At 47.7% G+C, this 14,423-nt stretch overlaps 1 protein-coding gene across 10 annotated transcripts in view; it reads left to right on the forward strand.

Moving 5' to 3' along the window:
• GSE1 (Gse1 coiled-coil protein) overlaps nt 1-14,423 on the forward strand; it is a 378,777-nt gene that overhangs the window by 239,580 nt on the left and 124,774 nt on the right. The window contains exon 1 of one of the 10 annotated variants that reach the window (XM_029608054.1): nt 14,157-14,257. The exons of the other annotated variants lie outside the window; for them this stretch is intronic. Coding sequence (XP_029463914.1) covers nt 14,221-14,257 — 37 coding nt within the window. The 5' untranslated portion in view covers nt 14,157-14,220. Of the gene's footprint in view, nt 1-14,156; nt 14,258-14,423 lie in introns of those variants that run through there. 10 annotated transcript variants of the gene reach the window in all.

Consider the following 14,423-nt stretch of genomic DNA (forward strand, 5'->3'; position numbering starts at 1 on the left):
GGTTTAACCTGCGGCGTAGGGAGCCAGGAAGGGAGGAGCAGACAGTAGAGAAGAGCTACTCTGCTCCCTAAGTCAGTCCATCCCCTCCGGTCTCCTCTGCCAGGCAGTCACAGCAGGAAACAGAAGGGAAGGGGTGAGGCTGACATGGATGACAGAGCACAGAAGAGTTCAGGTTTTGTCTATAAACTTCTGCTTCAAATTTGCGGTCACTTAGTCTGCATTTTGGTGAAGGTTTGCCTGTGCGACGAAGGTGAGGAATTCTGCTAATGTGAGGTTGCTGTGTGTAGGGATCTGTAGCTTTTGGGCTCGTTTTACCAATAGAAAGTGTGCTACCTAGGTACCAAGCGTGTTTTGTTTTTTTTCCCCAGGGTTTTGTAACTTTACAGAGTGCCCGATAATAATAAACTTCACCCGTTAACCCACCTTTGAGATTTTAAATGTTGTTCCTCATCCTTTGTCGTGTCTAGATTGTAAGCTCTGTGAAGCGGGGATAGTCTCTGTATCTGCACAGCACTGCATATAAATATTTACTGGGAGTATTGCTGTTCTAAGACCCGGTGTAACATTTATAGTGCTGCCTTTCACAGGCAGGATTGTTGCTGTTTGAGTTCTGGGAGTTAGTACTGTTTTGGTATGGCAGGTTTGCTCTATGCATTCTGAGTGACTTTTTTTTTTTTTTACAAGTTTCTGTGTTACAAAGTGCCTGCTAATGGAGGGAGTTTGTCACTAGAGTAAGATGACAATTAGAATTTTTTTTTTGTAAGGTGAATAGTAAGGGTAAATGTTTGAGCCCAGCCAGTAAGATCAGCCAATCGTTTCAGACACCATTTCAGGCAGTGTGCTATGGGTTTATTTTAATTTATAAAATAGTTGGTCCAGAGGGACACTATTTAAAAGGGTCGGTGGTCTTCGTTCTAAAGCACATGGCGATAGACTTAAAGATCTAAACAGGGGAAAAGTGAGATAGGGGAGATATGCTAGAGACATTCAAATAGCTCCAAGGTTTGCATGCACAGGAGGTGGGAGCCTCTTTCAGCGGAGAGGAGGCTCTAGAACGAGGGGTCATGGGATGAGGTGAAAGGAGGTAGACTCGGGAGTCATCTTAGGAAATACTGCTTTACAGAGAGGGTGCTGGATGCATGGAACAGCCTCCCCGTGGAGGTGCTGGAGACGGCATGGGATAAGCAGGATCTCTGAGAGAATGGGAGGGATTGTAAAGCAGAATAGTTAGTGTGGATGGGCAGCCTGGATGAGCTATGATGGTCTTTTTCTGCCATTTTGTTTCTGTGTTCTGGGAAGAGTGGAAGGCAGGGCTCATCCTGATTGTCAACTTTTTATCAAAGTCTCAGGGACCCTCGGGGCTGAAAGTTTACGTAGCATACCTAATACCCTTGCACCAGCCTTGCTTGTTGGCAAGTGACGGGCGCAGCACAAAGGCGGCGCTGAGCGGCTGGGCGAGGACATGGCACACCACCTAGTTGCGCTAGTGTAATTTCAGGCCAGAGGAGAGAGCAGAGGGTGTAGCCTGCCTCTGCCATGCACCCAGGTGACAAGCTGAAGTTGTTTCTGCTCCTGGTGCGACAGAATGAGTGCTTGGGCTCATTAAGGAATATCTTCACCTAACTGCTGAGCTGTGCAAAAGGCAGCATGTGCTGTGTCTGCCTGTGCATTTATCCTTGCTACAGGAGCCTGGCGACTGAGGCCTCTGCAGTCTGATCTCCTGCTGCAAGACTCTGACCTCTGGATCTGGAAAAGGAAACCCACGTGTACCTCCAGTGCGCCAGCCACACACCTCCCTCGGTGGGACCCTCTCCTGCCTACAGAACATCACACGGGCAAAATGGAAGTGACATCGTAATAAAGCGGACGCCTCAGGGAGACTCGGCTCTCATTGTTGCCTTGTTTCGCTGAGTAAAAAGGCTGAATCTTCTAGCGTTAGACGCACGATTCAGAATAGGTCATGCCCGCCGCAAAATAAAAAACCCATACAGCTTGCCTGGTCAGTGGGGCTACAAGAAGAGCAGTAGAGCTTAAAGTGCAATCTTCTGCTCACCTACTCGCTGTCTTGGCTTCATAATTCTTAGAACAGCATGAGCATCTGCAGCAGCTTCTGCAGAATCGTGAGCAGATCCCAGATCTCACAGGCGGTCCCTGTTTCTGGATCAGCACTGGTCCCTAGAATCGTACTATGCCATTGCATTTACTCATCCCGTTTTTGGCCAGTTGTCTTTTGGAAAAGCTTCAGTGTCATTGCCACGGTCAACCCCATTAGCAAAATACTCCATAAAAGTTTTGCATGTTTCCCAATGCTGGTTTATCCCTCTTTTTTTTTTTTAGAAAAGATGTCAGAACGGAATGCCCAAACTCTGAATGTGACCTGGCAGAGTGGAAAGGTCCCCGGCCTGCCAACAAGGGACCCAGTTCTAGCTGCTGTTGCTGCTGCAGTTTTGTGCATTCATGATCAGTTTGCATGGGCAGAGCATTTTATTATTGAACCTACGTGCTCTGGACATTTAATGCCGTAAGCCACAGGTGACACCGGGACATAGAAGCAAGCTTCTTGTGTGGTCACTGTGGCCTATGACTGGAAGGATAGTCTTGAAAGTGGGGTATGCACGCATCGTTATGGGGGTGTACATTTCCCAAGGATCTAGCCGTGGAACTCGGGCAGCTAGGCCGGTGGATCTGGCCTTCAGAAAATGTAGCCCCGTTCACTGGGTAAAAAGCACATGGGTATCTCATAACGTCTATACTTCTAGAGAGATGTTCCCATGGGCGTTCTTTAGGTCAAGCGAGGAAGCTCTGCATGTGTAAGTGAAACACAGAAATGTGACGGAAGAAAAAAAAAACTGATCATACGGCTGCAACTGCTCAGTTCTACAATCCCTAAGAAGATCAGAAATGCCCTGCTAGGTCCGCCTAAGGCCCATCGAGCCCAGCATCCTACCTGGCTAACCAGGGTCCACGGGTACCTGGCAGATCCCGTTTCCTGTCACTCCCAGGGAGAGCAATAATTTCCTTAGTCTACCTAGCTAGTAGTGCGTTACGGAGCTTTCTTCCAGGAATTTGCCCAAACCTCTTTTAAACCCCGCTAAGCTCGTTGCCTTGATCACGTTCTCTGGCAACAGATTCCCCAGCTGGGTGACGTGCTTGGAGATCACATGTGCTTGTCCCGTGCTTTCTTGAATTCAGATACTGTCCTTGTCTCCGCCACCTCCACGGAGAGGCTGCTCCGTGCATCCACCGGCCCTCCCTGTAAAGAAATATTTCCTTAGATTACTTCTGAGTCTTCCCTTGAACCAGAGCCTGCTTTCTGCTAAAGTGCCTCCTGTCCATTTATTCCTTGGAGATAATTTAAATATCTAATATCTCCCAAATTTCCCACTTCAGATACGACTTCTCTTCCAAATTTGCTATAACTGATGTGGGTACAAAGGTCTCTGTTTATTACTGCTGCTAGGCAGCCCATCTATGTGTTTTTTTTTCCCAGGGTGTCCCAAACCCATCGCGGTGATCCCTCAGCTAGTTAAGGTTTTCAGGAAATCTGCAATATGCAGGTGAGAGATTTGCATATACTGGGGCGACCAGTGCATGGAAATATAGCTTTCTGTTCTAACCAGACTGAAATATTCAGTTAAAAATAGTGCGTGGGTGGTGGTAAAACCCCACTGCGGGGTGGGCACTGGCTTTCTGCAGGTGAAGGGGAATCACTTGGTTGTAGCTGGTGGTAGACGTGATGCTTTTGCTGTTGCTGTCACTGTGGGAGCGTCTCGCCGTCTTTAAGAAGTCAGATGATTAAAATGGATTTCTTCTAAACTGAGCCGTAGCTTTACTGTAATGTCATAATTAGTCACACTTTGTTCAGAGATTTATGTTTTATGCATGAGGAGCTCGTGTGTGTGTGTGTGTGTACATGGCAAGGATCCTCTACATCCTTCCACCTTGCTAATGAACACTTGGAGGGGGGAAAAAAACCCAAAACTATTCAAAAAAAAAAAAAAAAAATTCAAATTCTATTTGTGTGCATCGCTGCTTCCCAGGTTTAAAAATACCTTGCTTTTCTCGGTTGGCTTTTGAGAGGAGGAAATACCCGGTTAGCTGCTGCTTTAGGCGTGAGTCGTTCTCCGTGCAGGGATCCCTTCTGGGGACGCGCCACTGCCGGGAGGGGGATTAGGCATCGTTGGCAGGAGAGCCAGCTGCTGCCACCGGACCTGGCCGGGCAGAATCCAGCCTCGGGCCTGGCTCCTTTTTTTCCCTGCGCCCTGGTCCCCAGCCGCAAAGTCATTTGCATATCTGTTCTGAGCCTTAATGAACAGCCAGATGACATCATGAAACAGCTGTACGGTTCGCATACAAAAGGGGCCAGGGAATGCAAAGAACAATGTGTTGCTTTGTTTTTTTTTTGTTTTATTTGGTTTTGCTAATTTACATAAGAATTGTTTATTAGTTGGAAGATTGTGGCCTAGCAGTTTCCTCTTGCTCCTGTGGGCCTGCAGATTAATTAGAACAGCCTCAGCCGGGCTAAAGCATTCACAAGTATCGGCAGTGGGGCCTGAGGCTTCCCCTTATTTTATATCCTCCTCCCAGGGGCCACAAACCGCGCCTCCCTTTTGGACCGTGGCAAATGTGGACTGTAAGCCTGGCCTCTAGGTGTCACCATTGAGCCATGGCTAACTCCCTCCCCGGGGCTTGCATGCTGGCGGAGGAAGCTGGAAACCCAGCTCATCCACAGGGCAGGGCACAGCGTTTGCCGCTCTTAATTTATTGTAAAAGTAACTTGAGGCTTTGTTTAGCTCTAAGAGCATTTCCTAGAAGCGGTTTTCATCTCCGTGTTCTGCTCCCTGGTCGCAATAATGGCACGGTGAGGGACTCTCTCTGGACTGACCTTGCTGTGTCCTGAATGGGAACACTGCGTTTTGCTAGCCAGATCATCAACCCTTTCACAGGGAGTGTAGTGCAGCCATTTCCAGGCTGAGGACTTAGGATGCTTTGCAAGGTTCTTTTGCATCTGGAGTTACACAAGCCCTGCTGTATCTGGCCATATCCAATATGCTGAATAACAGATGGTAGCAGTGCATTCCACTGCGGTAAATCCGTCCAGGTTTCCGGGCTACGTCATAAACCCCAGAACCAGAGGGTCACCACCAGGACTTCGCCAGGCAGCTTCAAGCTCTGTCATTCTCTCTTGTGTTTGGTTATTTTATGTTACGGAGTCAGGTTCTGTTAAAAGTACTCTTTTTAATATTAGATATATATATAAATACATAAAACAGATGTAGATTTGCAACACCCTTTGAATCAGTCAAGCCTTGCTTCTACATGTACTGTACTTTGTCATAATGATGCTGGGACTCTACTCCCAAATACCTATTTTCTCTGCCATCTGTAATTTTAATCTTCAGGTTGGGGCCCAGTGGTTTCTGATATTGATGCTAAATCACGTCATACATTAAGTATAGAATGTACACAATTTATTTAAAACTGTTTATACCCCGACTCTCCATAGTTTGGAGCGGCTTACAAAAAACACACATAAAATAAACATTACATAAAAATAAAACAGTTTAAAAAAACATACAAAACACAGGGCACGTACACATAAAACTCGTACCACCTACTGGAGAGGCTAAGCCTTGATTCTAAAGAGGTCAAGTCCTTAGAGATCATACTTCTGGAGGTCATGTCTGTTGTGGGACCAGCAGAAGCCAATTTGAAGAGGTGCGTTTTTAAGTTATTTTTGAAAGTTTATGAGTCTTGGACACTGTCAGGCCGATACAGTACAGTGCGCTCCGGTGGAGCGCGCTATTAACCCGCATTTGGATGCGCGTTTTCGACGCACTAGCTTTACCCCTTATTCAGTAAGGGGTAATAGCTTGCCGAAATCGCGCGTCCAACCCCCCCGAAACTAATAGCGCCCGCAACATGCAGATTTATTTATTTATTTATTTATTTATTTAATAACTTTTGTATACCGACGACCGTTGGGAACATCTCGTCGGTTTACATAGAACATCATGTTTACATAGAACTCTCGTCGGTTTACATAGAACATCATGTTTACATGTTTACGGTTTACATAGAACAAATGCATGTTGATGGCCCTATTAGTTATGCCTGCGCGATTCAGAAAGTAAAATGTGCAGCCAAGCCACACATTTTACTTTCAGAAATTAGCGTCTACCCAAAGGTAGGCGTTAATTTCTCTCGGCACCGGGAAAGTGCACAGAAAAGCAGTAAAAACTGCTTTTCTGTACACCTCCGACTTAATATCATGGTGATATTAAGTCGGAGGTCCCAAAAGTTAAAAATAGTTAAAAATTTTTAAAAAAAATGTTTAAATGGGCCCACGGCTTGAAAACCGGACGCTCAATTTTGCCGGCGTCCGGTTTCGGAACCCGTGGCTGTCAGCGGGTTTGAGAACAGACGCTGGCAAAATTGCGCATCTGCTGTCAAACCCGCTGACGGCCGCCGCTCCTGTCCAAAAAGAAGCGCTAGGGACGCGCTAGTGTCCCTAGCGCCTCTTTCTACCGCGGGCCCTAATTGAAATAAATGAATTTACTGAATCGCGCGCACAGGAGAGCGGGCGCTCGCCCACTCTCCCGTGATTTTTACTGTATCGGCCCGTGTGTAAAGTAAATGGAAGAGAGTTCCATAGAAATGGACCGGCTCCAGAGAAAGGCTGCTCCCTAGTCTCGTCAAGGTGAGCCTACTTAAATGAAGGAACACCTAGAAGAGCCTGGTTGGTAGATCTTAATGCATGCAAGGTGGTGGTAAGTCTTAATGTCAAGGAGATCCATGGCACGTTAAAATTATTTAACAAACTATGTATGATGACAAGCATTTTACAGTGTCTGCGCCATGAGACGGGGAGACGATGTAATGAGAGTAAGACCGAGGTTATATGTTCACCTAATGGAGTTACCTGTTAATAGTCTGCCTGCTACATTTTGTATCATTTGGCGTGGTCTAACTGCAGTTGCAGACAGCCCAACCTTTAAAATAAATGTACACGGAACTGGTTTACAGTGGGGGCAGCCATGGTAGAGCAATTGATTTGTATAAATGTCACTCGGGTCGAATTATTTATTTAAAAATCTTATATAAGGAATGTTCTCGTGATTCAGTGCGGATTACAATGAACACATTCATAACACACACAGAACCATCAACATACTAATAAAACATTACAGTAGTTCAGAAGAATTAAACCTAGAAATTGGTCCTCACCCATACACATCTTTCATCAGCGTCTTACTCCCCTTTCTAAATTGTTTAGCGTCTTGCTCCTTCCTTATCCTAACCGGCAGCTTATTCCATGCCACTGCTGCTACACTACAAAAAGCTGCAGCCCAAGTTTGTTCCAGTCGATAACCATGGGCCGCAGGAGCCTGTAATAAATGTGGCCCTTCAGAATGCAGAGCTCTCATGGGCATGCACCATGTAATAACATCTTGCAAAGTACCTGTCTTTTCACTATTCAGAAGTTTAAAACTAACCTCCTAAATTTTGACCTCCATTTTACTGCGAGCCAATGGAGATTTCTTAATACAGGCACTATGTGTTCATTTGGCGACAGTCCATACAGTAGCCTGGCAGCAGCACGTTGCACTGTTTTAGCTTCTGGCAGCGAGGTGCTGGTGCCTCCCCCCGTACTCTGGGCGAAGCTTCAGGCTATCTTGCTGGAAGTTTGTAGGGCACCGAGCTGATCCCTGGATAAAACTTGCAGGCTTCGCGTGTTGATCGGACTCTGTAGAGTTAGCCAAAGCAGCTGTTTTGTGCATGAACTTTTGAGATGTCCAAGGTGTGGCCCTAGTCTCAAAGGCTCATGTACACGTATCATCGTTGGATAACTCTTAAGGCTGAGCCTTGACTCCTGCTTTTCTGCTGCCCCCTCCCCTTGCCCACCTGTTTGGCAATTATTACAAGGGCCAATCTCGCCAATTGCAATATGCTTTACTGTGCAGGCAGGAGAGCACACCGGGTCCTGATGGCCTCCAGCAGTGTCCTGGGCAGGGCACGCTTTACTCCGGCTTCCCAGCGCGACCGAAATTCCTTCACTGTTCTGTGATCGCTGCCACGCGTATCCTGCTTCCACTGCTCGGTAGCACCATACCGAAACATTTCTCCCTCCTGCTGCATCTGCCCAGTTTCCCCACCTGGCACCTCGCCACGTAGAGATAGCTTGCCACAGCCAAGCATGCAGACAGTGGGGGAAAATCTTATGTCTAAAGTAGGAAACCAGAAGAAAACAACCTGACAGAATTTGCAGAAGTGTCCGGTGCAAAACCAGACTTGCATCTTCGGTAGCAGGGCCCATCTTCCTGTAATGCTGCATGTGGTAATGAGCAGCCTGGTACAGCATCCCTCCCCCTATACCCTGGCTATGATTGGCCTATAATTACAGGTTTATTGCCTGTACAGCTGATGTGTAATGACTTGTTTGCAAATTAATTTTTATGACTTGTGTCATTAGCGTATACAGTAGAGTTGGATTTAGTATTAATCACCACTGCTGTAAGTGTAGCCCTGCTGCATGGGGGAAACCTATACAAGACCTGCCATCGAAAGCAAAGCAATTCCTGGGTAATTTACTGAGTGAACGAGCAGCAAGAAGGGGGAGCCTTGCATCACCTCAGGTTAAAAAAAAAAAAAGTATTGATTTATTAATGACTGACTGGGTGTAGAATAAAAAGCAAAGCTTCCTCCCTCCCCAGGAAGCCGGAGGACGGGGTCTGCTCTTACGTGAAAGCAGAAAGGGATATCTGAGAACAAGGTCAGTTTCATTAACACGTGGCCCGGGGGGGAGCAGGGCAGGAGTGAAGCAGTAAGCCCGCGTGTACGTACGTGTGTGGGTCTGTGTGCGCGGAAAGAACATGGCCTTTCTCTCTTGAAGGTGGGGGTCGCACATGGACAAGTGGCTGAACAATGGGGGCTGCCGGGAGTGCAGCAGCAGCTGATAATACGGAGCGGGGGGGCTCACAGTCCAAGGAAGGAGCCAGATGCTGTAGTACTGCATTGTGTTTGAGCTGAGGGCTGCTCTCTGCCACAGGCCATGCGTGCACTGATGTAGCTTTCATGGCATGCGGCGCCGGTTGATTGCTGAACACCCGTTTCCCAGCTTGGTCTGCCGGAGAGATTTCCCCGCAGGAATTCTGTGCACAGATAAGCGTGGGGGTGGCAGGGGGGGCAATGCCTGGGATAACATATAACCCAACCATGGCGACTGCGGGCTTTCCTTTTTAGACCCCCTGTGATGCAAAGAGACGCAAGTCTCCGCCAGCAGCGCCTGGCAAACCTGATGGTGGCTGCCCTGGGGTGGAAACACACTTTCCGGGTACCAGACGCCGTGCACAGCGGCCGCTGTTGCTAACCATTTTAGAACGGGAGAGACCGCTCTCCACATCGGTTCTTGCTGCCTGAGCGGCCCATCCCATGCTATTAATGGAGACTGCGTGCTCCTGAAGGGATCTCGCCGATGCTGGGCACAGGCCCTCGCTAAGCAGTGAATGCTGTAGCCACCTCACCCTGAGTGAAATGGTTTTTCTTTCAGATCTTCTTTACATTCCCTTTTATATAATTTTTTTTTTGCAGCTCCAGGCTGTGGCCGCCTGTCCTCCTGCATGTTCTGATGCTCACCTCTTGATAAATAGGTAGTGTTGATTTAGTTGTCTGTCTGCATTTAGTGGCGGGAATCCCGGGTTAGTCCACTTGGATAGGTTGAAACAAAGGTCATGGAGCAAGACCTTTTTTTTTTTTTAATTGGACTGACTTACTATCTTTCTGAATAGTTCTCAAGAGCCAGAATGAGCTGTTTGAATTTAGAAAGAGTGAGCGTGCAAATGACCCCGTTTAGTTCACATCCAGACTGGTCACCTTTTGAGGTGGGGGCCCTTGTCCGTCTGCTCCAGGCGCTGGGTGACCTCTGGTGCAGAAGGGCTGTTTGTATTTCCACCTGAGCCAGGCGTCGGGCTACACGCGCTAGTGCGTGCAATAATACATTGTGAAATCTTAGCTGGAATGTGATAGAGCTGCAGCGTGAGGAGCGCGTCACGAGACCTGTACAACCCAGTCCTTTGTGTACTGATGGATCCCGCAGCTGTCACACGGAGGAGCTCCCTGGTGGTGGGCAGACATGAGCACAGGGGAGGCTAGTGTGGTAGGGACAGATGAAGCGATTGCTTATCTGGTTCTTCTCCTGCTGTTTTGCCCTGATAGGCAGCCCATGTTCAACACCGCCCAGTGAACCGTTGGGGTCTGCCTGCAGGGATTGTGGAGTGGAGCTTGGGGGAGGCGGTGTCATGTAATCTGGGCTAGACTCTATTTTTTTTTTCCTTTCCTTTTAATATATATATATTTTTTTTTAAAGAGGGTTGAGGGAAGGAGGAGGCAGATGTGCCAAATAAAACAGGGACTAGTGTATATTTGCATGCCGTTCACTAGAAGACAAAAAGACACTGCTTGTGGAATCTTCTATAAATTATAGAACATAAACCCAGAGCAGAGCTGCAGGCTCCCCTGAGACCTGAGAATAAATATACAAGACAAAGTGGATTTCTCAGCGCCGGAACTGAACTTCTTTGATATCTAAGACGGAAACAGAGCATCTGATGGCAGATAAAGACCATAAGGCCAAACTTGTCTGCCCTTTTTCCTCTTCTGCTGCCGTCTACCGCAGATCCTATCTAATCGCCAGCTGTACCTTCTCTTCCTCTCAAAAGAGAATGTTCTACATATCCCCCTTACCAGGCTGTGCCATGTACCCACCGTCCTCTGTTGTGTCACAGATCAGATTGATCATCCTTTATTGGGTGCATGGTTATTGAATACTAGGAATGTGCATTCATTTTAAAACAAATGGTGATCCGAACAGAAAATGGCCATTTTGTTAAATCCAAAACGAATTGAAAATGGCTCCAAAAACTCGGAAAAGATTTTGTTTTTATTTGTTTCATAAAATAGCGGGTGCTTTTTGAAACAAAACTAAAATTAAATGACAAACTAAAACTCTCAAAATGAAATTTGGGCTAAAAATGGCCCACAACGTGCAAGGAACAATTGTGGCTGTGCACCTCCCTATTCTGCGTTACATGTGTAAAGAACAGACACAGTAGCAGAATTGTAGGTAGGAAATGCCAACCTGGCATTTGGGGGATTTCTTGGAAAGTGACAGGGCCATAGGAATTGAGGTTTAGGAGAACATCTGTGCCATTCTGATTTCCGCTGAGGAACTGGTGGTGTGGAGAAGGAGCCAGGAAGTGTTTGTGTTGCTGTGGTGGCTGCACACTCATAAATTAGCAGAGGTCAGCTGCCACCAGTGCTCTGCAGTTAGAATTTTTCAGCGTCACAGCTGCAAAATAGGACCACTTTCTTATGTAGAAAAAGTTGGGCGACATCGACCCCCCCTTACCTCCGGAACGAGCATGAACAGGAGTTCTCTTCCTGGAGGAACGCAAGCTCCATGTAATAGTGATAGCCCTGGACCCCTAAAATGGAATTTGGTATTTTGCCAAATCAAAATGAAGCCATTGCGCATGGAGTCTGTCCCTTGCATGGGGAGGGGAAAACCAATATTTGGTGGGGGGGTTGTTATCTTGTTTGCACAAAAAGATGTTTCTAGATGCAAACCCCCCCTCCTTAATTGTCCAACTGAGCTGTAAACCTCTATGGCTGCTCCTGAGCTCTCTAACATGTGCTTGCTGTGAAGGGCGAGTTGGATGTAAGTGACCTGATGGGGTATGGGGGGAGATGAATGCCATACTTCCCCCTTTAGGGAACAATAATCATCCCCCTCTCTCTCAGATAAAGGCCACAAGGCTCCTCTCTCCTCGAAGGATGCTGCAGAGCCTGTGTGCTCTCCTAGCTTTACCCTCGCTTCCCTCCCACTGCTTCTGTCCCCTATCTTAAATTCCATTCATTTTTTGCCCCCATCCACGCGAATGTGTCTCCCCTTGGAGCCGCCTTTTCCATGAGCCTATTTTAGGCCAAATGGGCCACTAATATGTGCAGGGTCACTTCCTATGCGCTCCGGTCGGAACAGGGACCAAACGTAAAGCCCTAAAAAAGGAAAGAGGCCGCAGGCCCGGGCTTCATGAAGAGCTGGGAACGGCCACGCTGACAGGCGAAGCAGCGACCTGGGGGAGGACAGGGATGTGCATCCATTTTGTTTTGTTACTTTATACACACAAAATCTAATCTGAGCGTAAAACGAAATTTAAAACACACACACACACAAAAAGGAATTTTTTTTTTTCCCTGTGCACACCCCTGCGTTGAGGTTTGCAAAACTGCTGCCCGAAAACCTGTTTTTGTAGGTGCAAAGACTCATAAATGTCCCTTGTATGTGGGCCTGGGCTGTATGTGCAAAAGCAAACCACGAAAAACCCCCAAGCAGAAACGTGCGATGGGCTGGCCACGTACGGACGGGATGTGGCTTTTCTCAGCCTGGAGAATGATCACATATTGCCTTCTTGAACTGGGGTGCGCACACACACACTCACTCACAGTCACACACACACACAGTGTGCAGTTGGTGGTTTACTTAAACCAAATTAGCCGGGGCTGTTGTTACTATGGTGCAGCCGGCAGTATCTCAGTAATAGCATTTATTAGCCCTATTTGCCTGCAAGCATGTCTGTTCAGATCTGATAACGCCTTCCGGGAGGGGGAATGTGTGGGACTGTGAGGCACTCGATTATAGGAGCAACAGGGAGAGAGGGGTGGGTGTGCTGTGTGCGAATAACACAGGACTACACACAGCTAATATTTTATGCATATGAGTAAATTGAAATTTATCCGATCTAAATGGTATTTCTTTTCGGATCCACTTTCATAATGTGTCTTCCTAATAAGCCGCCCCCTCCCCCCCTCCCTAGCTTTGAATGCCTCTGCCTCTCGCTCCTCGGTTAACTGCTACCCCCTGCCGCTTCTGGCAGCCTTTTGTGTTCAAACACAGAGGGGGCAGGAGGGGAGCAGAAGGCTTCGGCAGGGGGAGAGGGGGGGGTGTGTGGGTTTGGAAAGTGGCGAGGAACGGCCGAGGTCAACAGCTGCTTCCAAATAAAAAGGCGATCAAGAGGCAAGGAAGAGGCAACCATCCCGCCCCCCCCCCCTTTCCTAGGGGATTCAGCCCTCGCCTCTTCTTCCTCCTCCACGGTGGAATTGCAGCCGAGGGCCAAACGCTGGGGGGGGGGGGGGTCGGATATTTTTTGCTTCCTCTTTTTAAGAGCAGAGAATAAAGCACGGGAGAGGACTCGTGCGAGTCTGTGCCCCCCCCTCTCCTTCATTAGGGGAGACAAATCTGCTGTCAGCCGGCCAGATTTCCAATTTACCGATAATGATTCTTGCATGAAAATTGATCGAAGGGGCTTGGGCTAGCAGCTTAGTCTCCCTCACGCCCCCCTCCTCCTCCTCTCGCTTGCTGCCTGTGTTATTGTAGCCAGAGGCAGAGGGGATGATTTTTTGTGTGTGAGAGAGAGAGAGAGTGAGTGCTCGGGACGCGGAGGATAAGAGATAAGAAGCTAAAATAGCAGAGAGAGAGAGGGGGGAAGGGGGCTCCCTCTCATCGCCTGCCCCGGACGGACCTGATCGCTGCTCTTCTCGCCTCTTTCACTATTAATAATTTTTCCTTTTCGCTTGCTTTTTTTTTTTTTTTTGAACCAGTAGCTAAGGGGAAAAGAAAACAAAGCGATTTCTCCTTGGCAACAAGAGATACCCTTCCCTCTCTCTCTCTCTCTTCCTTCCTCCTTTTTTTTTTTTTTTATTACTTATTTATTTATTTATTTATTTTTGTATTTCTTCTGATCCTGGACCTCAAGCCCTGCTGGAAACAAATGCGATGACCCTCGCCCTTGACATTCACATTACTGAATGGAGAAAAGATTTGTTACTCGCGCGTCTCGGAGGCGCTTTATTTTATTTATTTATTTTGGGGTCTAAATGAGTAATTCTTAAAAAAAAAAAATTCAAAGCCTGGGACCCTCCCTTTGCTCCCCCTTTTTTTTTTTATTTGCATCTGTGATCTAAAAGGCAGGAAACACGGGAGGCAGCAGCGGAGAGCCGGCAGCTGCCGAGAGCCTGCGAGGGGGCTCCTCACTTTACTTATTTTTATTTTTTCCTTTTCGGATTTGTTTTTCTTATTTTTAAGAGTTGACTTTTTTTTTTCGCGGGGGGGGGGGGTCTCGTTGCCTTCCTGTTCTCCTGGTCGCCCATGGAATAATGTAAATCATGTTTGGACTGAAGCCCCCCCTCTATTACTTACCAGGTAAGGAAGCGGCTTCCGCGGGGTGGGGAGGGGGCAGCTCCTCCCCCCCCCCTTTTGGGGGGGGGGGGGAGGTTGGTTTTCTTAAAGCCTGAGAGGATGGTGCACGGCTCTGGGGTGTGGGGTTGCCCTTCTAGATCTTGACTCCCGCGTGGAAGATAAACTCAGT

This window comes from Rhinatrema bivittatum, chromosome 7 (assembly GCF_901001135.1).
Source record: "Rhinatrema bivittatum chromosome 7, aRhiBiv1.1, whole genome shotgun sequence".
Classification (NCBI taxonomy): domain Eukaryota; kingdom Metazoa; phylum Chordata; class Amphibia; order Gymnophiona; family Rhinatrematidae; genus Rhinatrema; species Rhinatrema bivittatum.